The 27,617-nt window shown below is 40.6% G+C and overlaps 1 protein-coding gene across 1 annotated transcript in view; it reads right to left on the bottom strand.

The window, feature by feature from the left end:
* IMPG2 (interphotoreceptor matrix proteoglycan 2) overlaps positions 1–27,617 on the bottom strand; it is a 53,091-nt gene extending 25,474 nt beyond the window's left edge. The window contains exons 1-6 of the mRNA XM_054270449.1: positions 27,538–27,617; positions 25,951–26,204; positions 14,436–14,602; positions 5,156–5,187; positions 5,034–5,057; positions 287–316 (exon numbers count right to left, since the gene is read on the bottom strand). Of these exons, the coding sequence (XP_054126424.1) occupies positions 287–316; positions 5,034–5,057; positions 5,156–5,187; positions 14,436–14,602; positions 25,951–26,204; positions 27,538–27,617 (587 nt within the window). The remainder of the gene's footprint in view (positions 1–286; positions 317–5,033; positions 5,058–5,155; positions 5,188–14,435; positions 14,603–25,950; positions 26,205–27,537) is intronic.

Below are 27,617 nucleotides of genomic sequence, written 5' to 3' on the forward strand. Positions count from 1 at the left end.
GCACCTCTGATGAAGTCACTCAAAATGTGCATGGCAATGCATATACTTGATTGTCTGAACACATCACTTTTCAAGGTAAACACAGATTCAAATTCCTGCTCACTTGCACCACTTAAAATACATGGGGGTTTTTATGGTTTTGCCCCAGGATTAATCCAAGACCCACACTTGATTTTTAATTTTACCTACACAAGCAAGGCACTCCAGGTAGAGGGACTGTATTCCAACAGGAGTTTATTGTGAATTTGAGACACAGACACATGAAATGCAATTTCCATTGTCCTACCTGCATGAATGATTCCCTGGATCATCTTGGCTGAGCAGTAAGCAAAATATAAAAACATACACATATGTATGGAGAGGCAGGAAGGAATATGGACAAGCAGAAGTCTAAGCACCAGAACAAACAACACTGCACTTGTGTTTCCTTGCAGAAACAAGCAGTTTCAGATCACACAGCTCTGTTAGACACCAGGATCTGGGCAGGTGTAAGGCAAGATCCATAAGGGCCTAGGAAGCTGATCTGAAGCAAACAGTGCTTATGGACAGCCTATAGATTTTAATGCAGCAGTCACAGCTCACAAATACAGCCTACATTCCTCTTTTTGTCAAGGCCCATGGTATGTACTTCTGTGTGACATCAGTCATGTCAGGAGAAGACTTGACAAGTTCCAGTCCAAAGCATAAACAGAGTTCCACTGATTCAGAGGCCTGAACTGGTTCTTTTTGTGCAGCCATACTGTGTTATCAAGGAGAAACAACACTCTGGACCTGTCAAATGGGCCATCAGTGATACCATTTCACAGCTCCCCGTGAAGTTCTATGAAGGTATTAGTTAGATTTTTCTCCACATTTCTCTTCAAGGTTTATGACAAACCCAACTCTGTGGTTGAATAAAATAACATCTTCAGATTTGCACTACATGTTCTGGACATCCACCAGTTTATCCATTATTTATAAGATTGTTGGTGAATTTGAATGTCCTAAAGTCTAACTGGCTATGTCAAGCATTTCTTTTTCTTGAAAAATATTACTTCAATTCTCATATTGCACAAAGGAGAGAAAAACTTATTGTCTGATTTTAAATATTTCAATCACACAGCCTTGAAATAACTAGCACACAATTTAAGTTGGTTTTTTTTTTTTTGCAATTTCAGTATGCAAGACAAACCCTTGTATTCAGATTCTCTTCCTTTTAAAATTTACATGCATTTATCTTAATTTTCATTTAGGTAGTTCTTGAATTTTCATCTCTTTTGGTTCTAATTAAAATAGGACAAACCTTTCATACTTGCTACCAGACAGCAGGGAGCACAAAAGAAAATATACAACTGAAAAGGAACAGTGTGGAACTCTTCACATGTGGGAAAACTGTGCAGATGATAAAAAAGATGTCTGAATGAGGAATATCACTGCCAAGTCCACATGCAAACAGTAGAGAAACTCAGGCAGGTTTCTATGTCACAGCAGGCAGAACTGCGGAACTGATGAAATTATCCCAGCACAGAAGACAAACTCTTACTCGCTTAGATAAATAGTACAAAAGCCAAATTGATACATCATCATCCATTGCTACCACCACTGATAAAATATGGATTCCAGATTTGCCAAGGCAGAGAACATGAACAGAACACAGGAGGTCTGGACAAGATTTACTGCAACTAATTTCAGTGAGGTTAGAATCAGCAAGTACCATCAGAAAGCACAGATACTTCTACATATTTCATTTTACATTAAAAAATGCTCCTAAGAAGTGAAAAAGTAGTTTGTTATATCCCTCCTTTTCAACTATCCTATGCTCTTTATCTTTTCCTCAGTATGCTGTTGTGCATACAGCACTCGAGCAAGGCTATGACATAAAAGCTGTTGTTTTCTGCTGCAACAATTTTGTGCTAAGTCTTTGCCTGCAGCTCATTCTCAAGATCTGGCTTTTGATCCCCCAGGAATCAGACAAAAGAACTGCCCTATTGTCAAGAGACAGACTCCAATATTGTCAAGAGACAGAACTTCATTGTGTGAAGTGCCAGTGGCCTACTGAATAAAGCAATCAGCAAAAGTCTTTAGCTGATTTAGTGCTCTGACATTTCCAACTGGGGCAAAAACTCTACAATGTCAACTCTGCTGCTTGGTACACATGTGGATTGTGTCCCATATATTGCTTTTCCTTTTGGGGCTTTCTCCTTGGTGGTACTTAGTTTAATCCCTCAGTTCCTGAAAGGCCAGGCTAGCTGGGCATTTAACCTCTGTGAATGCACGCTCTAAACCTGACGGGAACAAACCTCCGTCCCGCTGTTACGCCACTGTCAGTAATGCCGGATTGGGAGTTATTCCAGGAACTAAACCACCAGAGCACAAGGCACCCTTCCACAGGCTGCTTTAAAGCTATCCCAGCATTTAGCTAGATGAAGTCAGCTTTTTCCAGCTAGAGAGAGACACTATATTGACATCTAGGTAGGATTGTATGAATTGTATCAAACTACTCAGGTCACAGCTTCGATTCTACAGCTGTTTACAGCTTTCAGCACAGTTTTGATTTGATTTAGAGAGGTAGTATAGTTAAAATGACTAACAGATATCAAGGGCCTGTCTTCCATTCCAGATCAACCCCAAATTAATGAATAGTTTCAAAGAAAAAAAATGTTTCACAGGAAAGAGATTGGTCAAAGCTTATGGAACAGTTTCTTGTGTGAAGGCTATGCTCTAGAACCTATGGCAAAATTTCTCTTGTTATCAGTGGGAAAACACACAGAGAAATATGCCCAGTGCCAGGCCTCCAAAGTGAAATGGCTGCTTCTGCACAGTCATCAGAGACACTGGATCTCACCACAGGACACTTCAGAGACTTCAGCTACATCCAAATTTCAAGGCACCATCTGGAGAAGCCTGCTCTTCCCTGGCAGTGTGGGAATCTCACCTGAACCTCTCAGCTAGATACTGAGGACAGTCCTTTCTTCCCTCGAGACAAGACCAGAACAGTGATCCATTCTGACACAAGAGGCACAGCTGGGAGACAATGCTCAGATCCTAGCATTGCCCTGCACCTAACCAGCCTTTCTCTGTGCAATTGGGTCAGCAGGTGAGAACAGCAGTGCCCAGGAGAGGGTAGAACTGCACTCACTTTTCCTTTCTGCAAGAGGGACTTGACACTGGATTTACCGTCCTGCATATTAGAGGCTGATGGTGGTCCTGGGTTGGGTACTTATTCTAATTTCTTACCGAACATTTTTAGAAGAACATTTATTCTGATCTTTACTGGGAGGTGTGGGCAATTTTTCAGGGAATAACATTGGCTGTTGGCAGTATTGAGATGGGACAAGACATCTGGAGTTAAGATATCTTCTACCCATGACAGAAAATCATGGCTTTGTTTCGTACAGGACTCTGGCTTACACATCTTAAACCATAAATGCTCTAAGATGTCCAGAATGGTCTTAGATTAACTTTGGATTTAATGTAAAAAATTATTTCTACTAATTTCTCCTGATGTTCCATTACCCAGGGCAGGTCTGCCTGTTTCTGTCACTGCTTCGGTCCTCTATCACCCTCCTTTATGCCACCAAACACTGCAATTTCCAAGCACAAGACAAACAACAAATTATAGAAAAAAAGATACAGTAAACCCAAAGTTTAAACTGATGGCAATAACAAAGATCCCAACTTGAAGCTATAAACAATCTGAAGCAATACATACTGAAATAAAAGCAGTGTATTTTTGAGACAGATGCAGCACAGCCCCAGAATGAACTGAGTTTGGCAAAGTTTGCCATTTGTCTACTGGAACCCCTTTAATGTTGCCATGGAACACTTCATAGGATGGCTTTTGGACAACATTTATCACTCTGATCCACCTTTCAATCAAAAGCTGGTCTTTTTGCACTGTTCCTTTGCTTAGCCCAGTACATGCAGACTCTAGATGCACTGACTCCAATTCCTCTCATGTATCTCTACATTTACTAGATTTTCTGAATGATCACATAGGGGGATGCAGTATGTTTAGGTTTTCAAACTCAAACTTCTTCAGAGCAGGTGGACACTACCCAGCTGACCTGGAGGCTTCAGGGAGTGCTTTTGACAAAGGAGCTCTCAGCTCCACAGGACAGAGGGAAACTTGCCTTTTAGGAAACACATTTGCCATTATCATCTCACATTATTAATTTTAACTTATGCTGTGGTTATGAAATCACAATGAGGATATCTAATTTGAGAAGTTGGGGGCTTTTCTAAGAAGTCTGTTAAATCATTACTCTTCCTGGTATTTTAATTACTCCTATTTAGCATAGCTTTATGTGTTCTGTAAAGCAGAGAATTGAACCTGCCAGTTTTTCAGAGGAGTTCAGCACCAGATAGTCTGGGTTTGAATTACCCTAAAAGTAATATCTTAGATGAAGTTCTGAGTAGTAATGGAGCAATTATAATTTGAACTTGCTTTCAGTTCAATAAGAGACATGACAATAACAGGTAAAATTCAGTTTTGCTTTGCTACAAAGATGGCAAAAATCAGTTTTTGGTTTTATTGCCTTATTAGAAGTGTGAGGAGCCCAAACAGCCTGTTCCCTTGTACCTGTTTATGGAATACATCTCTTGAAAGTCTTTCAAAATAGCATTTCAAACTATTCCATTTTGGTTTTGTTTCTGTAATGATGACCAGGACTACCTGAAAGCCTTTGGGAAAGATTTTCAAGAGAACCAGAACACTAACACAAGTGACTATGGACACACCTCCTTCCCAGAATAGATTTCCCCCACTAAACCTCTTCAGGTAAATAGCCTGGGTCTGTGCCTGACAGCCAAGGTGATGACACACTTAAGCAGAAGTACAAGCCTCAGATTGGCTGAGATATTTTGAGCCATGTCAACCATGCCAGGACAGAGGTTCACATGCAAGAACCACCAGATTGCTCCACCACACTTTTCTATACGTATTTTGCACAAAGGTGAATGCTGTCCATCTTCAGTACACCAATCAATGCCAGCAGCAGCAAGAATCAGAGAAAGGAACTACCACCAGCCTTTAGAAAGGGAAAATTACTCACCCACATGACCAATCAGCACAGGAACTGGCAAAAAAAAGAGAGAAAAGGTTACAAAATGTCACAGCTCAGCCCTGTTGTTATCTCCAGAGAGAATAAAACGCAAGGAGAACACAGATACTCACCTGCCCATTGCTTCCTTTGTATAGGCCAGTTTCTGGAAAACAAAAAGAAATCCTAAATATATTTGAGTAATATAAAGTGAAAGAAATTGAAATGCAGTTTATACCACTTTATGTCCTTCTGCATGCTGAAATAATTCTATTCTCTGTACTATCATTTTCTAAGTTCAAAATTTATTAACAAAGTCCCTGCTGAAAAGGAAATATGTCTGACATTTCCAAAATACAACTGAAACTCGACATCAGACAGTGTAAAGAGCATTAGGTTTGTCAGAGGTGCTCTACATTTCCTACAGTGCTCTGCAGGTACAACATTCTCCCACATTTGAGGATGCCAACAATAAGAAGCTTTTAAGCAAGCAGTCTTCAGAAATTCAGTGTTACTTCTGCTAATTATCTATAGATTTAAAAACATCTTTTCAAAGTAAAGCTACAGCCCTAAGTATCACAGCAGGATTAATCTGATGACTTTGTTTATGGCTACACAAGTGGCAAGGATGATGTTTTTTCATGTATTGGTGTGAAAAAACTAAGAAGGGCTACACAGCTCGTATTTTTTTCATCAAAATTCTCAAGGTATTAGTCCCATTAGTTCTAGAGGCAAGTCAGAGATGTGAGGTTCCGTGTGAGGAACACCACAAGTAGTGGAGGAGGTCCTGGGAAATAATGCTGAATCCTGCTGCTGTACCAATGTAAAGAGAATAGCAAATACTTACAGAAAATTAATGTCCATCCACAAAATTCCTGCTTCTCTGCTTTAGGGAGTCAAAAAGGGATTGTTGTTGGTGGTGGTGGACTGCTTATTGGGCTGGCTTTCTTTGTATAATCAATGCAGGTATATTTTTCAGTAAAAACAACAGGAGGTGAATCAACTCAAGTATCTCCTTTGAAATTGAATTAAAATTAGCTTTAAACATACTATTTTCACTTTGCAAACTTCTCTGAAAAACACCCATATGTATTCAGTGACCTTAGGACTGTCAGTCTATGCTATCCTGATGGTTCTTCTTGTGAAGGAAGGTTGAAAAGCAAAAGAGACTTTTTGAGCAGGTTAGCCTGCTCACTCTCTTCACCTGTGTTTTCCTGTGCTTTGAGGAAAGTGAAGAAATTCAGCTATTATTGATTTGGAACCATGTCAGTGAGCAGCCTTCTCTTCTTTCTAGGACATGAGGGCATTGTGATCACAGCTAGAATGGCAGACAGCCTGCATATCAGCCCCAGCAGGGCTTACCAAAATACCAATTTCAGCCAGCTTGCCTTTCAGCATGTTCTTTTGTCAACATTTATTATATAACTCCATTTAATGAAGCATTTGGTGATTCTTTAGTGTGAAAAAACTAAGACACAGCAAGACTAGTTTTAAGTGACAAAGAAAACAGGCAGTCAACAATGGAAACTAACTTGGGGCCACCACAGCTGTGTTGGACTTTTGGTATTTTAATTAAGGGCTCATTATGCTGATCTATATATTAATTATGCTGCCTATATATTCACTCCTAGTGCACTGGCATCTACAAGGAAGATAGAGATGGATTCCCTCTCTACAAGGTTTATGAAAGTTATCTCTAAGTAGTAGCTCCGTAAAAAATGTTTTTTCACTAGAAAAGGAGATTTCTTCCACACTCGGCCAGTCAGGACAATTTGTAGGTGCTTTAAAACCAACCCCAGGTATTAGAGGCCTCACACATCTTTTCAATGCCTAGAGCTAGTCTGCACCCAGCAGCTTTACTCACTGCTCCTCAAAGGCCCCTGAGAGCAGAGCTCAGAGCAGTCCTGACTTCCCAGAGAAAGGAACAGGGACCCAGTGAGGGGTGCCTGGGCCAAAACTCTGTTGCAGGGCAGCCTGAGGAGCTGGTGGCTCCCAAGTTCCCTGAGTCTGGGTCCCTGGACTTAACCAATATGTCTTATTATTTCCAAGTCACCTATTCAACAAATTATAAGAACCAAACCTGAAATGTCAAATTATTATTTTAATGGCCAAAGTCTAGAATAAGAAACACAACACAGACTCCACATTCACATTTTTAAAAAGGCATCAAATTACTTAATTCTCATATAATTTCATAGTAAACTAGCAGCCCCCATTGCAATAGTCTGTAGCATGACTCTTCTTCGTCTCTCTCTCAATCATTCAATTTGCTTTCCAGCCTGGGGTGGGGCCAAGCAATGACATATTTGAATTCCATGGTAAACATCCCTTTTGCCCCCTAATTAGAAGCCAAGGGTTCTAATACTGGCCTGTTTAATAATTTAGGACAGAATAGCCTTTGCCAAAACACCTCACCTTTCTGACTCAGTTCCTTCATTAAGATGGAGTTAGAAATTTACCTACTGCACACAGATTGCAAAGAGTATTGAATGTCTTCACCCTTTCAATACTTGAAGTGATCTATAAATAGTTCTCCATAACAGCAGCAGCCACAACAAAGCTTAAGGGGAGCTTTTATTCACTAAACTATCTCTGGCAGGTGCTTTGTGCAAAATGAGTTCTCTTGAAGTTAGACCTTCCTGACATTATTATACCAATTCTCCTGATGCTGGAAGCTGAGTTTTGTGTCCATTGCTCCGGTGCTCGCCTTCCTCAACAGTTAATTTGCATAATGGAAAGTTATGATTAATTAATACAAACACATTAAACACAGGCTACAACAATGCAGCAAATCACATGTACCAACCAGATGAGCTTCTATCAACTCATGATCCTGCAGAAAAGCAATTATATAGGACATTCTTGCCTGATCCTAAGAGACTATCATTATGTGCAAAGACAAAATATCCTGAGGGAATCCCAGGCAGGAGAAAAAGGCAAAGGAAATGTCAAGGAGATCTGGAATAATCCCATATTAGTTGATTCCATCTGTGTAGTACTGTACAAAGCATATTTGATTAAATCCACCAATACACCTCATTTGCAACAGGAAAGTGATACCAAGAAATGATTCTCTATCTGCCTGTCCTGATTCCCCACCACGGTGCAGGGCAGAGCCATGAAGGCAAGGCCACAGCACTGGGGATCATTCAAGGAAATGAGGACAATGGCCAGAACTGAAGCTATAGAGAAAGGCCAGAATAGGGAGCAGTGCTTTAAGGAACATCTCTGACAGGTTAGGTAAAAATACTGCCTACAGTGAGTTAGAGGAGAAATAGCAGGAGCAGTTTAGTGGAACAGATATTGTTTCAACTATGTGCAACTTGAACACTAAATATATATATATGGCAAAGAGTTTTCTTTTTAACCTAGAGGAAGCTAAAACTTGAAATGCAAAGAATGAAAGTCAATAAGAGAACAGGAAGGGCATGGATGAGAAAAAGGGGTGAAGGAAATCTGAGACTATGGCTGAAAGGATGGCAAATGAAATTTTTTTTTTTTGCATGCATGCATAGGAGGGGATGGGGGATGTGAAAGAGCAGATCTGATCTGATTTTTTCCAGATTTAGAAGAAGTTAAGGAGGTGGTCTATGCAAAGAAAACAATGTAAAGAACAGAACATTTAATTAAACAGAGAAAGACAATGATTAGCAAGGAAGGTCACACAACAGGGGAAGAGGAGAGACAGCAGAAGAGATCTTCCACAGGAACCTGAGGAATACAAAATAATCTGCCTCTGTGAAGTATTCAAACGGCAGCACTGGGGGTAAGGGGCTACAAATAATTCATATCTTTGGGATGCTCCATCCCACCTTCGAATACGGCTCTCAGAATTCAGAAAATGAGGCAAAATCACTCATTTTACAATTCTAAGTACCCATTTCAACATGCTAAGGAGGTGCTTTGTTATGCCACCCATTCAGGTATTCTCAGGCAGGGTTGCCTTCTTCCCTCCCACCCTAATCTGTCACTGAGCACTTTGTGGTGCAAACACAGTGAAGAAGATACAGCTACTCATGGAAATTCAATGCTACACAAAAGTACTGCTGAGTCAGCACCTTGAAGGGTTTGTATCTTGGAACAGGAACTTTTCAAATTGCTCTTTTGGTAGGTTAGCACATCCCATCACAGTTTTGGGGATTCCTGGGGAAATTGTCTGCCTTTTGATTCTCGGGGAAAGCTGTGCTGCAAATTCCTTTCCACACTACATCTCAGCTTAACTCTTGGCTCTCACACACACCAGAGTGGGCAGAGCACATATTTCCCTCTCACCAGCAACCAAAAAAATCTCACAGACCTGCTTCCTTTGGGAAGGATTCATAACCCAGTTCCTGTTGTCCCATCTGCCCAACACTGTCAGATATACTTTGTTAAAGGTGTGGGCTTGTACAGGAGCCCTCAGAAGGTATGGTTGAATATCTGCTCAACAGATTAAATTGCATGGGCTCCCTTAAGTCTTCATTTCTCATAACAGCTTTTCTCAACATCCCTTGTCATTGTAGATTGTTATCAGACCTGTAAGGAACAGCAGCTCCTCAAAACTTTATTTTCTGAAATTTGATTGAAATCTGAGGAAATTGAAATTATGATGTGATTTGCATGCCCACATTGGAAATGCAGATTGCACACAAAACTTTACACTGAAAGCCCTGCAGGATCAGGCTTTAAGCTGCTTTTTGCTATGGATTTGGGAAGGAGTCCTGTATGCCAGCTGTAAATTCTCCTATGAGCAGCACAGGTTGTGCTGCTTTGGCAGTAGTGTTTCAATCTCATAGCAAGCCATCCATGGTTCTTGGGAAACCAATATTTACTTTTGTTTGCATTTCTCCTCACTTGGATTGTCCAAAAATTGTCTAGCACAAGTGGGAACATGGCCACAATCACAGGGCAGAGTCAGGGCAAATTTGGCAGTACTGGAATTCCAAACATATATGTCTCAAAGTGTAGAATGGGATGGATGTTACATTCTATGAACTGAATACAGCTACACAGCAAGGAACACAAGCCAAGTTAATTTATAGGAAGGAATGTTTACATGAAGATTTATAGTGGAAAAAACCCCACCCCTACCTCCTCCATTTGCATTTCAGTCAGGAATTGAAAAAAAACATGGGTTAACAATCTTACAATTTGTAAATCTACTTAATATCCAAATAAATTAATTGGGATAGTATTCTTTCTATGCACTGTCAGTTAACATGATCACACAAATTAAAATGAAAATCCAAGGGAGAAAAAAAGATATTTAAAATATTGTTTTGTGCTTGGCATGAATATGTCCACCTGCTCATTCTGATAACCTGGCAGGTGATCTGCTTAAAGAAACTTAGAATTTATTCTGTATAAGCACATACAGAGCATGCATGTATATACAGATATTACAGGGAAACCTACAAAGGCAGACCTCACATCTCCAAGACAAAAAAAAAGTATGAAAGCTGAGACAAGCTGGTCTAAGCTTCAACTGATGTCCAATAAGAAAGTATGTTAAAAGGAAGAGAAAGTTCATGCTGAGAAAAATTCTCTAAGTTAGGATGGAGCAGACATTTCAGCATCCATGGGAGTGTGACAGTGATTACTGGGGATTACAGGAAAGGATAAGAAAGAAAAACAAGGAGGAAGGCTAATGAGATGGCATTTAATTACACTGCTGGTAACAGACCCTCCACACTACAACAAAAGCATCATGACAGCAATAATTTTGCTGAATTATTGTTTGTTAAATGCAAACCCCACAGATTTAATTTGCCTAATTTTCAGATACACTGAACTTCTTTTGAGAGAGAGGGGGGAAATTCAGCACATGCTGCATTTCTAAAACTTAAATTTCATGTTGCAATCTACCAAAAAGTAATACAGAAATACACTTTGAAATAATATTGCCAGAATCTGCCAATATGCCTATACAAAAGAGGCAACAGAGTAATGCTGTGACAATATCAGCCAATGTATACAAAAAGAAAAGTTTAAGAGCCTGAATGAGGGATGCAGGACTTCAGGCAGCTCTCCAAAATGCAGTTTATTCCATCCAAGAGTCACAGCAGTCCCGGTTGTGGGTGACAGGGCCTGTGCCTACAGCTGTCAGCTCCAGCTGCAGGCAGGCCTGGTTAGTTTTGGTTACAACACATTATGTATATAATGTGTTTGCTGAGCATTAATTTCTTTCCTGAGCATTTTATACAGAAGGCCCAATCTATACTTTAACTTTTACCTATAGCCTACCATAACTACTATAATTACCATATTCATGTTACTTTTCTCCAATCACTAAAAGTTAGTACATTACAGTTTAAGCTAGAAGTTGTTATTCAGTTTTCCTGCAGTAGAAAATTCTGAGACCTTTTTTCTACTTGCAACATTGGCAGGCTTGTTTGCCTGTGGAATCTTTCTACTTGGTAAAAACATCTTGTTTGAGGTGGGTTTATCCTTTGCTCTCTATTCATTCTCAGGTTCTACATTCAAAAATCCTTCTGCCAAGCATACATATCTGTTAAACTTTCTTGTCAAACTTTCATCCTTCCCATCAGAAAAGCAGAATTTCATCGGCTGCAGGCTCTCAACTAAACTCTTGAAATTAACCACAGATGATTTGCAGACATTGGAGAGCAGAGGAAGATTAGAAACAAGTAGTATTTAATGAGGAGTGTAATGGTCAAACAAAAAAAACCACTGCAGAAGAGAATCTTCCTTTTGAGCAAGAGTGTGGCCCATCCACACCTGCCCACAAGAGAGTCCTGTGCAGTGAATGCCAGCAGCCCCTTGGTGACAAGGGCTCTGTGCTTTAGAGATCAAACCTAAGGAATGGGGGGGAAAAAACAGCAGATCATGACCAAATGAATGAACAGTCTGCAATGTGAGGGAAACAACATCCCACTAGTAATGGAAAGGCTTGACCATACAGCTTGGTCTTCTTAGCAGGTGAGAGTGGAAAGAACAAGGGGGTTGGGCACAGGGTTTCAGAAAGTGTGTTTGGTCCCACAGGCTGTGCCCCAGCTCTTATCACCACATTGGACTGGGTTAGCAGCTAGCAGGAAGGAGGATGTTCTTAAAAGCAGAGATGTATCCACTGCATCTGTTTGGACTTAACACACTCACAGCTGCTTTAAAAAGGTTTCACACACTGACAAGAATTTTGTGCACAAGCCTCTGTGAGAAAAGTGAGTCAGTATTAGAGCTAGCAATCAAATCCACTCTCTGACCCATGCATTTAAAAGTACCATTGGATCTTTTGACAGTGACTGATTGGGGCATAGGGTGCTCTTGACTTCAGCCTTTGGTTCAAAGTCAAATTGAGTTCAGCTTCTTATTCCAAAAAGTCACCTGACTGATTTGTGACATTTTGTGGAGCAAAGAGGTGACAGCATTTGGTCACTCTTATCACAGACTAGTCTGCTATCAAATCAGCCCAAAAGCCATCACCCTTTACCACCTGTGCTGAAAGAAAGTAGAAGAATGAACAGAATATTTTTCAGAACATGGTATTGCTGAAGGCAATATATCCACCTACAGGAGGGCAATATATCCACCTACAGGAGAAAGGAAACCTAAATAAATATAAACCTTCTGAAAAGATCAAACCCAGAGCACTTTATCTGACTCCACTTAAATGCTGCAGAGCCATACCCAAAAGGGGAGAGCAGCAGTGGGAAATTAGATGCATCATCTTCTTTCCAAGAGTAATTTTGATTTCTTTTAAACTCCCACTATAGATCATCTTACTGTGAACACAAAACAGTTACATGCACTGTGTGCATTAAAAAATCACATTCATTTTATTTCTCTCTATCTTTTTGCAAAGACTTCTAAGGGCAACAACACCACCAGACTTCACAGAAGCAAACTTTGGCTAGCATCTGCTAAGACTAACATGCAGGCTCAGGGAAAAAAACCTTCTCTCCATTATCCACAACAGTTTCCATATTCACCTTCCTTAGTGAACATTCCTAGCATAGAAGTCCAATAAAAAAGCAGGAAGGAAAAAAAAAATCAGTGCATCCACACTGACAGAACTTACTGCTTCTATGGGGTTACACATTTAAAACTTACAAGTTTCATAAAACTATTCATTAGCTTGCAAAAGTAATCTTAAAGATACCTGGCAAAGGGTTTTAAGTGAGGCAAATACATTTTAAGAAGCCTTTTATCCAGAGAAATTAAGATATCTACTGTGCCTTAGATGAATACAAAGTTAAGCACTCTATTTTAAAATTCACAAACTCCTGAAATTACATCTTTGTATTTCATTTGAGAGAGGCTTTTTTAGTTTGACTTAATATTTCTTTTATTTTCTTTAAGCTAAAATAAACTTGAATCAACAGAAAACATACTGAGATAGTCTGCATTTTTATTGACTCATTTTACCCTTGTTGTACGCTGATTTTAACCTGCAGCTTCCCATTGCAAATTACCTCATGTTATTTATTACCTGTAGCCATGATATTTTCTGAAAAATCTCATTGCCAGGATTTTTCTCCTGAGAAGCTGAGAGGCCTCAGGAACAAAATGTAAACAATGATTATCTGCTGCTGTGGAATGCAACAGGTGCATCTTTGATTGGTCTCATGTGGTTGTTTTTAATTAATGGCCAATCACAGCCCAGCTGTCTCGGACTCTCTGGTCAATCACAAGATTTTATTATCATTCCATTCCTTTCTATTCCTTGCTAGCCTTTTGATGAAATCCTTTCTTCTATTATTTTAGTATAGTTTTAGTATATCATTATCTTTTAATATAATATATATAATAAAATAATAAATCAGCCTTCTGAAACATGGAGTCGAGATTCTCGTCTCTTCCCATGTTGGGACTGTCTGCAAATTGCCACAATTAACTTCATAGGACACCACAGGTATTACATTTTTTATAACTACACTCATTTCAGTCAGGCAGGAGTGCACAGACATCACAGACCTGTAGAACATCCAACAGGCAATGTGGCAGAGGGCTGGGTAGAGATACAGCTCAGAACTTCCTGCTCCCAAGTGCCATTTGTGCTGAAGGCACCTCAATGTGCAGCTCAGAGCAGGGAGGCTGCTACACACCCCAGGGGAAAAGGCACCACAACCTGGCTCTGTCATGGGTCTGAACACCATCTACTTGTCAGGAACACATCTATTAATGACATCTCTTCATCATTGCTGCTTTTCTCTGCATTGGATCACCCACAACTTTGTTTTGGAACTGATCTCAGAGCTACAGATCCCAGAGCTGAAATACCCACTCTACTGCCTGTTTGAGGGCTCTGTCCATCACTGCCAAATGTCCTACTGCAATGTGCCAGGTGCACATTGCAGTGGGACACAGTCCCCTTGCCCATGAGAACAGGGAGATTTGTGACATTTTGTGGAGCAAAGAGGTGACAGCATTTGGTCTCCCTTATCACAGACTAGTCTGCCAAGCAGCTGCTGTACCAACCTTCACGATCAGGCTCCGGTGCTCCTCAGACTGGCTGAAGTTGGTGCCCATCTCAAAGATGCTCATCATGCCCTCCTCACACAGGCTCATCCACGTGTTATATTCTTCCCGCTCTGGCAGTCTGTCCCAGAACGTCTTGAAGACCTCCCAGACTGTTTCCTGGCACACTACAGGCACAAGAAAGGTCTGGTGTTAGTACGGCAGGAATGCTTCTGTGGCACAGGTGGACAGGCTGTTATTGTCCCAATGTTGTGAGTTTGTCAGCACATTAACACAGAAAACAGCAACCTGACATCTACATGGGACTGAGGCGACTGAAATGAAGATGTGGTGGACCTTCCACACTCATATTACCTCTCTCCCTGAACAACACTGAATGAAACTGCCATTTGATCAATGAACTGGATTTTCAGAAAACCTATAAAATCAAAATACTATGGCAAATGTCCTCATAGGAAGTAGAGGTGGAGCTTAAGTTGTAAGAAAGAGGGTGCCACTGATCAAAGTCTGATAAGCTCGGTCAGTAACAATTCCTTCAGGTTCACCTTTACACAGAATTTAAAATACATTTCAGAAATTGCAACTGCATTCATAATTCAAAAAACAAGGCAGGATGATGACAAAAGAATATGCTACTAAATAAGTCAAGCCCTAACTGTACAGTACATGTTCACTGAGAAAGATCTGGACAGCTCTGAACAGTCAGCCTGAGAATTAAGGTCTGACATCATACACTACACTGCCTACTTTAACCTCCCAACCTTGCACAGGCTCTTTTTGCCAGTCAGAGCAGTTGGTCTCATGATACTCAAGCAAGGACAACTCTGTGACCCAGGATACCTCAAAGAGAGAAAGACTGATAGGATTTTCCTTGTATCCTGGAAAAGAACAACGTTAAAAGGCTCAAAATCAAAAATAATTCATACCAAATGCCATACTGGTGGAGTAGCAGACAAACCTGCTTTTTGGCCTTAATCTGATTTCATTACTCACACATACAGTTCAGCAGAGAAATGCTTTGCATTCCGGGAAAGTCCTGATATCACAATCAAGCCCTTACCAGAGACTGAATCTATGTCTAGAATGCCATTTTCTTCAATCAGCTTTAAAGTTAGCTCTGGGCTGCCAAACCCAGTACCTTGCTGTTATTTCTTCTCTATGCTTTGTTTTCAAAATTCCAAAGTTGTTTAAATGTGCATATGTAAAACTTAACACATAGATCACATATGGAAACATTTTTATTCAACCAAGAGATGGACATTTTTCTTAGATGCAAAGGCTTTACAAATAACAACCTAAAGGAACTGTTTCCTATACAGCACCACCCTTAAAGCTCAGCTGAGTCTGGCACACTGGATAGAACCATGCCGAAAAAGTCCTTTTCTTCACCCTGAATTTTAGTTTATCAGAGCAGATGAGACCATTTCTCTGTTATGGAACTCTACAGATACAAAGACATTTCTCATTTCCATGCCATGCTCCCAGGTTTATGACATGGAGATTAGCATTGTAGCTCATGTGGTATGCATGAGCAGAGAACAATAAAGTCCCCAAACTCTGAATTATTAACTGTCAGTAGTATATTACTGTTCTAGCACCCCTTCAGCGTCTAGGCAGTTTACAAATTAGTGCGTTTTACAGATAAGTATTAAGTATTGTCCATGTTTCCAATCAGTATATGCATCTCTATTAATCAGAAACAAATAGCCAAACTGACAAACATCCATGCACCATCTCACATTCCCCCCTCGAGTTTAACTTGCAAACACTTTGAGGCAGAGACCACATTTCCATCTGGCCTCTGCACAAACCTCAGGCAATGCAGCCATAATCCTGCTCTGGGATTTCTGGCTCCTGCTGGAGTACTAATAAGCTTCCTGAAGCAGAATAACATCTGTAATATTCTCTGTACCATCCCACTTGTAAGAGCTAGGCATCCAGGAAAAGACTGAAGTCTGGTTTCAAACCCAGAAGCCTACACTAAGGAATATCACTTGCTCAGGTTTCTTTTGGGGGCATTTGTATCCTACATACCTTTCACTCCAGGTGCCACACTGTGGGGCAAAAATCCTGCAATGAGATTACTCCCTGTGGCTGGGGTAAACCCTCAGCACACTCTCAGCAACCACTGAAGCCACAGCAATAGCTTGCAAATACATTGCAGGGACACTGTCTAATCCTAGAGTTTTCAAATACCAACAGGCAAAGGACTGGCTTTCCAGTTGCAAGTAATTGAAGATAATTTTCCTTAATGCTCTTAAACAAGTTTAAAATAAATGTGATGAGACAGTGTCTTGCCTGAATACAAGCTGCTCCCATATAAACAGTCATTCCAATCGGCTCCCAATAGATTAAGGATTTTCTGAGTGTCCTTTCATTTGGAATTAGACACCCCACTGAATTCCAGTAGCAAAGGCTTTGTGCCATCTGTGGGCTCCAAGCCCATTAATTAGACCTAAGCTGTCAACACAGCCATGTATTCTGCAAAAGGAGGAAATGAGATGGGGATAAGGAGTCACATTTTGTCCTCTCGAGCCCCTCCTATCTAGCTGCTTCCATGGAGGTGAGCAACAAGTTGGACAACACAGTGCAAATTCCTTCTGTATTCTCTTCCATCCACACAGTCAGACTGTGTTAGCTCTGACACACAGGTAGGGATTAAAACCTCCAATCAAACATCTACCATAACTGCTATTTGAACACTTCTGTCAGCTGTGTCCAGGAAACCACACCCTCAGCCTGGGTGAGCTGCTTGCCAACACAGTCCCCCTGCACCACCTTGGACACACAGTCCATCTTGTCACTGTCTGGTTTATTCCAGCTGGCCAGTTTGTAAAGCAGGGGATTGCTTTGCAGGATAACAAATCCAGGGCTCAACACAAGAACCATCCTCAGATGTCCTTACCTATAGGGTGCTCAAGAGTAAATTAATGGACTGGCTAAGAAAGACTGAAACAAAACTGTTCTCTCTCTTTCTCATAAATATCTTCATTGTTTTACAGTTAGAAGAGAGTTGCAATTTCACACACAAAGAGAGAACAACAGAATTTATTCAGTGTGGTTCAAATCACACTCATGTAAAGAAAGAGACAAGCACAATGCTATCTTCCACCTCTCCTTCAGGAACATCAAAAAGGGAGCCAATTCTCATCTTGACTTGACATGGCCACCCAAGGAGCTGAAAAGATGAAAAGACACCACCCTCTCAGTGCATTTAAGTTGGCTAAAAAGTGTGACTGACCTTCTTCTAATTTGAAGGTGGAACCCACCCTGTGATGGGTTTTCAGCTATCTGTAGGTGAGAGAAGTTTTTCGAAGTTTCTCAAATTCTGGAGAACTCCCATAAAGAAAAAATGTGGTTTTCATTAACTAGATTATAAGCATTCTGAGACTGTAGACAAAAGTTGGAGGCACAAAACCAAAGTAAAACAGGACTTGACTGGAAGCTTCAGGTAATAACTATAACTTACTTTTTAAAATAATTCACTTTCTTTCCTTTCTGTCCTTCCAGAAACTTGCCAGTGTCTGTGTCAAATACATTACCTAGATATGCTGACAATAAATGAAACAACTTTTGGCTAAGATTTAAAATAGCAATTCCTTCACACCTAAACAGAAAATGAAACAAAATGAGAGGCAGAGGGACCAAAAAATTGACCACCAAGCTTTTCAACTAGAAATGCTACTCTGATTTTATAATTATAGAGATTTTAAAGGAGAGAGAGAATGGGGAAAAAATTGCTACATGAGAGCTTATAATAAATTGCCATGAGCCCACTTATTCAGAGTTATGATTGAAGCTGCTGGGCAGGTTTAGCATTATGATCTTTCCAGGATTTAGTTTTTGAAGACCAGCTACAAAATGAAAAAACAACAAAGCAGGCAGTCCTGCCAGCATGAGGAAGAACTGCTGAGCAGACCCAGTCTCAAGACTTTAGCTGGTCAGAGTGAACCCCGAGATGCGTTAGAAAGTTTCTTTTCCCAGCCCGGTGCTCGAAGAAGGAGTCAGAGCTCTTCATTTCTCGCTCTCAAGGTTGTTTATTGTTTCTTATCTATAAAATTCTTTCTCCTGACCTGTCAAGGCCTGCTCAGCAGGACAGCCAGAGGCACTCTGCCCACCCCCAGGGTCGTGTTATCTTTTTATACAAAAACAACTACATGTACACTATTTACAATTACTTCCCAATACCTATCACCTATGTTAGACAGTGAGCTTCTACTCTAAACCAATCCAAAAGTGCCACCATAACAGCAGAAGATGGAGGCCAAGAAGAAGAAGGAGAAGGGCTAAACTGGCTAAATCTGGGCTATGACCAGATTCCTCCATCTTGCTCCCTGAACCCCCATTCTGAACACTCTAAAAATCTATTTTTCACCTCGTGGTAAATTCACTATAATTTTACTTAAACTGTCATGGCTTGCAGATCCTCATATAAGGTTGGTAATTTGCTCCATGGGTCAAGATCAAAGGCATAGGGCTCCTGGGCTCTGTGCCAGGGTCTCTGAGCCCCCTGGCAGGGGTCTTGGCTGTCCAGGACAGCCAGAGGGATGCTCTGAATTCCAACAACCCAGCAGCACTGACACTGCCACCCGAAGGGCAGCTCAGCCCTCAGGCCATGTGCGAAGAGCTGCTCTTCATGCCTGGATCTCACTCCAGACTTTCACTGGGCTGCTACAGGGGCACAGATATGTGGGACAGCATTAGCCACACCTGGCCCTGGAGGAGACAGGATTTGTGATGAGGCCTCTAATCCCCAGCAAACAATACTGATTAAAAGCATCATAACATCGAGATCAATCTTTTAAGGCAGTGAGCTAAGAGTCTTGAAGCTACACGTGAGTGTGAAGGTAAGCTGCCCTGGAAAATTGTTTCCTTCATTCCATGGCTGCAGTAATAAATAACTTGTATTTTTAAGTTAGTTGACCTCTCAGCTACCTTGCAATTTTCCTCCAAAGAATTCAAATGTTAAAAAAAGAATGAAGGCTTATGAGAAGAGAAGCTCCCTGCTACAAGGGCTGTGAGCAGGTCCAGCTGACTACAGGAAAAGGAATTGTTATGCTGAAGACATGTAACTGACTGGCACAACAAACCAGAATTCAAACCAAGAATGCAAATCACACAGCTTGGTTGCAGTTTGTCTCCAAAATATATTTTGCATGCATATACTACATTTTCCATGTACTTTATCCTAAAAAATCTCACAAGTTAGAAGTCACTTAACTCATCACTGAGATAATGATCCTCAATGTAAAAGAAGGGCTAGGAAAAAAATTAAAAGATGGACACTTTTGGTCCATGCCCTTGTTCAAGGTTCTACTGAGCCAAGTGTCACAGGCCCTTGAAGTAAGCAATGTCTTAACCTTTAAAGGCCATATTGGGTTTCAAAGGATGCTTTAGAAAGCCAGACATGTCATAAGACAATTCCAATGGAACTGTCTATCAGCATATCTGCTTCAAAAGCAGAAAAACCCAGCCCCTGGAAGCTTATCTACTTCAAATGCAGTGTCTATGCTCAAGTAATACTCAAAACTAATAGCAAATATCCTGAAAACCTTAAGATAATTGTGTTTCAAACAAAAAAAATCCTCATAGGCAGACACAAGCTCTTTTCAGTCCTACTAATCTACAGAAATGAGTGAAAAAGAGTTTATTTTAAGCTTCCTTTCCTAGAGGCACGTTCACTGTTTTCAAAACCTCTAGCTAAGATCTGTGATGTGATTAGATGACCTTTCTCTTGCTCTGAAATTCTCCAGTCTGGCTACCCCTCATGTACCTGGGTAGGATACAGCATCCTTGTGGCTCAGGCTGCACCACTGGGGATGCATTTATCTCTCCAAGGAGAGAGAATTAGCCTATTACACTCAGTCTGTGCTCAGGGATTTCTGAGGTTAACAGAGGGGGCACCACATGACAGCACTGAGCACCCTGTAGGGGGTAGGGTGGCTTTCTGGCCATTTGTGTAAGTGGGCAGTGCTGGAGCTTAACCAATTAAATCTCATTAGTGCTTCTTAAGAGTTGAATCGTCTGTGGTAGCTAGGAGCACTGAATCAGGCTAAATATTCTATTTTGAGGCAATGTGAGACCAACTCCCTGTCCTCTCTAACGATTTCTGTACAACTGAACAGTTTAATTGCAGAGGGGTTCAGATGAAGAATGCAGTCACAGGGACAGACACCTCCTAAGAGGTCATTGCTGCAAAGGCTTTGTTAGTATTTGTTAAACAAATTAATACACACATGCAGAGAAATCACTCATCTATTGCTGGAATACTGCTGTGTATGGCCTGGTACACAAGGCCTGCAACCCTTAAACAATATACAAAACAAACAAGGGGTGTTTAAATTGAGAAAAGATTTGAATGCAAATTAGTTAATTCACATCAAAGATTTTAGGTTTGAACACTCACATACTAAACTCTAGCACATAAATTATTCTCATCAATAATATTTCACTAAGGAGTGTCCTTGATGGGAAAAGGCAAGTTTCTTAGAAGCATCTGCCAGTATCTGAAAATTCAAATGTAGAGGAGATGGACCTTTTACAAATAAACTTCAGAAACTCATTGCTGAGTACGAGGTACATGTAATATGTGCCAGGGATGCAGGAGAAACAGGGAAAAAAGGCTCACTCAGACAGATTCTTTATTTAAACCAGTACCTGGTTTTTGCCAGGTACTTTTCATGACTTTTGGCTCTTTGCTTTCATCATCATTACCAAGATCTGAATAACTTGTAACATTATGACTTCAGTATCAAATTGAAACTTTACTCTTAACTATGTTCATTTGAAAGTTTACTCTTGATTATGTTCATGTGCAGAAAATAACACCATTATTTCTAATACTTCAGCAAACAGATTTTAAGGGACCAAAGAAAGGGGGAACTGAGCAGGCATAGTGCTATGCCCAATCTAGGGATCACATTCATGCATAGAATTTAATTCCCTAGAAACAGGAATTCTTTCCAAAGTTCAAAAATGTCCATGTGTCTCATCAGCTACAGCTCACTGCAATATCATCTATTTCCTTTAAAAGGAAACAGTCTTTAAAAGCTATCCTTAGATGTTTGGCTTATCTGAAGCTCTGGATGACAAGAACAGCTCTGGCAGAGAGACTATCTGATCTACTCATGTGAAAAGGTCAGTGCCCACAAAGAAAATAAAAAAAAAATAAAAAGTACTCACAACATACACTGATAGTTTAAGACAGAAGTTCACAGTAGGGTAAAATTGTAAAGAGAATTTAGGAAGGTAGCCACCAGAGTAATTACATCTCAGAGGTGGCAAAGAAGCATATTACCCTGAGCCGTGGTGATAAAATCCAGCAGCCCAATTAAGAGGCATGGGATAGCATGGCTTGTACTGCTTACCCGTCTTGTAATCCTTATTTTGTTTCTGTTTTACATGCTAATTCAACTACTAAAATCCTCTACCAACAACTTACCCAACAGAGAATGGACAAATTCACTGAATTGTGCATGTAAGGTAACTGGTCACAAAAGGCTTGGTCTGAGTGGGTGTGCCTGCTTTTTCTGAATAAATTTTATTTATCTATTCCTCAGGCTACCATTTCCCTGTCAGCAAAGAGCATCATACCAGACACTAACATGTACAGCCCATTCACTGTCTGAAATCACACTATTAGATTTCCACAACATTTTTTTTGCAGAATCTCCAGCTGCCATTGGACACACTTTGTGTTTGTCCCAACAGTCTAGTAATGAACCAACCACCATTACATTTACATGACTCTTCCATCAGCAGCCATAACGTTACACCATTTAAAAGGACACTCACAAACACTCTAAGACCCTACAGTACCCAGTCTGTAAAAAAATTATGACTGATTTCCACTCCCACATTCCAAAAAATGAAATACAAAGAGCCAATGGCAGCAACCTCCTTACATAGCTACACGAGATACACAGACAGGGCAGTACAGAGACAATCATAATCCAGGATTCGTCTCAAAAGAGTAAAAATAGCATCATCTGCTACTGCAAAACTCTGTTCTGACTGTAGGAATAAAGCAGCACTTTAGAAATTTGTCTTGTAGACTGCAAGTGTAGAAAAGTACAACCCACCCCATTCCAAGCTGCTGCTTGTGAATACCACAGTAATAAAACAACCACCAATAATCATATCATTAATTAGACTTTCATATATTGAAGTGTGATACTGCTGGTTTAGAAAATACTGATTTTTCTCTGGATCCCTGTATTTTGTTGCACTTTGATATTTTTTAATGGTTTATTATGTATTTATCATATTCTTCATCTTGTAGCTTTTTAAGGCTCAAAAAGTCCAGATGTTGTAACCAGAAAAAAAAAAAAGGCAAAAAAGCTGTACACTGTTAAGCCTACAGCAATGGGACAGAAGCACTTCCTTAAAGCCCATGACAGGAATATTCATCTGTCAGTCTCTGATACTTAGAGAGGCTTTTTCCAGCTAGCAAAAGTAAATAAGGCTATAGGAGCTACAGACAGATAATTATATTCCCACCTGTTTCCTTCTAAGGTAGACACAGATAGAACAGACAATCTGGATAATCAGCACATGCAAACCTTTTCTTATTTTCAAGCTCTTACATCACAATACAATCTGCCTTTCCTTCCGACGTAGTGGCATGGTACTGCTGGCAGTACAGCAAAACCAAGGGAAGAATAGACTTTAGAACCATCCTTTCCAGAGAAAGTATATATTGATATTGAAGTCTTTTCTTACTTCAACATATACAGAATTAAAAAAAAAAAAAAATCTAGCAATACACACTGAGATTGAAAAATCAGCAGATTCTGTGTACATTTATATTTATTCCTTCTGGAGTCAGTTGTTTTCCTAGTGACCCAGAGTAGCTGGTCTCTGAGTGTTAAACAGTGACCACACTTTTTCCTAGGATTATTTTGTTGACAATGGACTGTGGCTATCTGGATGGCCACTAGAAACTTTGCACATAATTCAGTAACACTGAATTCAGACATCATCAAACCTGCTTCATCACTCCACTCTTCAGCTGGACAAAGGAGAGAAAACTTAACAAAAGTCTCATGGGTTGAGATAAGGACACAGTGAGAGATCACTCACGACATTCTGTCAAGACAGATTCAACTTGGGGATATTCCTTGAATTTGTTACCAATCAAATCTGAGCAGGACATGGAGAAATGAAACCAAATCATGAAACACCTTCCCTTCACTCCTCCCTTCTTCTCAGGCTTAACTTCACTCCTGATTTTCTCTAACTCCTCACCTACAGTGGTGCAGGGGAATGGGGGAGTGGGGCTGTGGTCAGTTCATCACTGCAGTCTCTGCCACTACTTCCCCCTCAGGGGGAGGACTCCTCACACTCTTCCCCTGCTCCAGTGTGAGGCCTCTCCCATGGGAAACAGTTCTTTCCTAACTTCTCAAATATCAGTCCTTTCCATGGGCTGCAGTTCTTCACAGGCTGCTCCAGTGTGGGTTCCTCCCGTGGGGAGCAAGTCCTTCAGGAACAGATTCCCATGGGGTCACAAGTCCTGCCAGCAAACCTGCTCCTCTCTCAGTGTGGGCTCCTCTCTCTGTGGAGCCACAGCTCCTGCCAAATGCCTGCTCCAGTGTGGGCTTCCCATGGGGTCCCAGCCTCCTATGGGCATCCCCCTGCTCTGGCATGGGGTCCTGCATGGGCTGCAGGTGGATCTCTGCAGTTCCATTGACCACCATGATCTGCACCACAGGCTGCAGGGGAACCCCTGCTCTGGCACCTGCAGCACCTCCTCCTTCACTCACTTTGGTGTCTGCAAAGCTGTTTCTCTCTTTTATTTCCCCTCTTCTCTTTCACCTGCAATTGCTGCTGTGCAACTTTTTCCTTCTCAAATATTTTACCCCAGAGGTGCAACCACTTTTTCTGATGGGATTGGCCTTGACCAGCAGAGCCAGTTGTCCTTGGCTGTGTTGGTATAGGGGAAGCTTCTGGCAGCTTCTCAGAGAAGTGACCCTTGTAGCCCTCTGCTACCAAAGTTTTGCCACACAAACCCAACACACAGCACATGAACTCTCATGACCTCAGGTGCCTGCTCAGGACATCATTAGACACCACCCAACACTCCTGGAGCAGCAGCTGCTGCTGACAGAATGAAAATGACAAGTTGCTTGAATCAGACCTTGTGTGACTTGCTGCTAATTAGTCACCTCTATCATTTTCAGAGATCTTTTTCAAAAATTTTAACTTAAAAGCACTAATGGTAATCACAGCCTCTCTGCTCAAGAAAACCTTGTGGATTGTGAAAGCTGTTAAATCCAGTAAGGAAACAGATGGACTAGGTGGATTTTTGGTTCAGCCTAGGATTATTAAGATCTAAATATACTTTTGCAACCTAATTTACAGATTTCTTTCTTCTTTATTATCACTCACACCTTTGCTTAGTTGGTATTGCCCTAATGTACCCCTACCACAGAAAACTGAGAGGTGACTGCAGGTAAAGCCCATGGTATGTATGGATCACTTGGAACAAACAAAGAATGATTGAGTCCTCCTGGGTGGAAATAAGAAACTGGCAAAGCCTGTCAAACCATCAGCATCATTAGTGTCAACATCCCTTGCAAGCTGGGCACAATTCATATTTGAATGAGGCTGTAAAACCCCATATAACTCCACTTTGTTCTCCAAATACATTGCTTATGTTTATTTTTATGCACACACTGGGCAACTCATGGCTGTCAGTGTTTTTCACTTGTCTAAGCAAATAAACTCTCACCAGTGAGAGTTTCTCTATAGGCAATCAAATATCATCAAACATGACTCTGAACACCCTTCCTTCTACTCTGACAGCAGCTCTGTCATTTTGCGAGTTTTGTACAGACACATTAAGATAACTACAAATTGTTTGAATTCTATGATACAAAGAGCAGAAAGTGCTGCATGACTGTGATGCCCCATTCCAATGCAGTCACACAGAAGGGTTTGAAACACATCAAGTTACTGCAATATTTCATCAAGTGAAAGAAGATATTTGCAGGAATATGGCAAGCTCTGCAGAGAAAGCTGTGCCACACCAACTCCCACATCTTAAAAGAAAGGTTGCTTGTCCATTATACTACACCCTGACACACAGAGATTGCACACTCTGTACAACCAGCCACAGCCAAAAGTCACATGGCTGAAGTGCCAGTGTCTCAGACTTAACTTTTCTGATTGGCCCCACAAAGACTTCTGCTGGCACTTTAAGAACACTAAATAAACCAAACAAACTCTGTAATTTAGCAGACTCTCTATTTTTCTTAGCATTCAAATTGTTCTGAGAAAGGATTATTTTAGTAGACAATGCAGTTTCAGGGAGCAAGAGTTCTTATGATACATGAGTGTAGACAGATAGTGGTGGGGTTTTAGCCCAAACAGCGCTCATAAGTAAGATTATCACAGAAAAGTAAGTTTCACCAGTACTGATGTATTTCCTATGGCCTGGTATGTATTATGTTTAAAAGCTTGAGCTATTGTTTAATAAGTGAATGTTCTTTATCAATTACCCATGAGATGTACTTACCTCTGAGCCTGAAATACTTGAGATGGTTTGCAATAGCCTGCTCAACAGATTCATCAGGGCAGATCTTAACTCCGCTGGGAAAGAGAATGGATCGCTTCCTCCGTAGCTGCACGTGCCTGTGGAACTGCTCAGCATCCATGATGCCATGAGGCTTTTCCAAGCCAGGAGGCAGAGAAGGGTTTACCAACTGCAAGTCACTGAGCTGAGGGGCTGGTGAAACCTCTTTAGCCTGTCCTCCTCCTGCAGCTGTGAATTTAAAACCACACAAATTTCTCAGATGAGATAATGATGCAACCATCCCTATCTTCATGCCACTTCTGTGGTCTCTGAAGGAGACTGCTGTGCTTTTTTCTGTTAACAGAACCTGTCCCTGACTGTGATGTTATAAACAACCTTAAGCTCTTTACAATATCCCATCAAATGGTAAAATAGCATAAGTCTCTAACCCTTTGAATTCTAATGCCTTGTGTTTAACTTTCGATCTGCCATTAGGCTTAAGGCAATGGGACCATATTTGTGAACAAACATGTATTTGGAAGCTTTCAGGGCTTTTCAGAATTAAAAGAAACAATTGAGAAATAATCCTACTCCCTACTTTCTTTCCATAACAGATTTTTACACCTTGCAAAAAGAAAGCTGCTTGAATTGACACTTCATCAGTAGAGACAGGTCTCCACTCTACTACAGAAGGGGGTGAAAAAGAGGAATAAAAGGCCTCATCAACTTTATGTTGGGATTTTTTTGGTGGTGTTTTTTTTTGGTTTTTGGGGGGGGGGGTTTGCGTGCATGTGTGTTTTGGTTTTAATTCCCTTTTATATTAGATGTTCCACATCATTCCAGAGGAAACTTGAGGAAACAGCTGAGGTAAGAACATGTATATTGAGATTTAGTCTGACAGTCTAATTTTACACCCTTTAAAGTCAGTTGATCTGAAATTATTTAGCTCAATTTCTTTCACTTTTTCCTGGAAAACATGCCTGAAAAACAATCACAACCAATCATTTATTAGAGAAGGAATAGTAATAACTCTATGGCATTTGTCATCCAATAGATTACGGGTTTATTCTGCAGCTTCATAGTCAGTAGACCTTTGACTTTTATGACTGAAAGATGAAAGGCATGGTTATTTTGATGGTATATTAATAATCCCCTCTGTTGCAGAAGATCACCAGATAGTACAGCAGATGCAGAAAGAACATCAAAAAACATCTAAGGCAAACCTCCAATCTTTACCCAAACTGATACATACTCAGTGCCCACATGCAGAAGACAGAATCTTACTTTTTAAGATTTAATACAAAATTAATAAAGGAAAAAGAAAAGTGAAAAGATCACCAGCATTTAACATCTCAAAGTTGAAAAAAATTGCCTCCTATAGCTAATTCTACACTCAAGGCAAGACAAACATGCAGTTATGCCACTTGGAAATCAGTCTAAGTATTCCATATTTACACTGCTATCACAGCACAGATTTGACCAAACATTTTTCGGTATTAGCCCCCTTTGTTACAATTAAATCAGAGAGGTGTTTCTAATTCTATCCATGCCATAGCTAATTTTGTAAACAAGAACATAAGAAAGACGTCTGCATTACCTGCAACTGTTTGAAGATCTGTGTTAATCATTCCCGGAAGGCAAAGAAAGATTTTCCACACGAAGCCAAACAT

Source organism: Melozone crissalis, unplaced genomic scaffold (assembly GCF_028551555.1).
Source record: "Melozone crissalis strain CALT ecotype California unplaced genomic scaffold, PUWL_Pcris_2 ptg000009l_1, whole genome shotgun sequence".
Taxonomy (NCBI): Eukaryota; Metazoa; Chordata; class Aves; order Passeriformes; family Passerellidae; genus Melozone; species Melozone crissalis.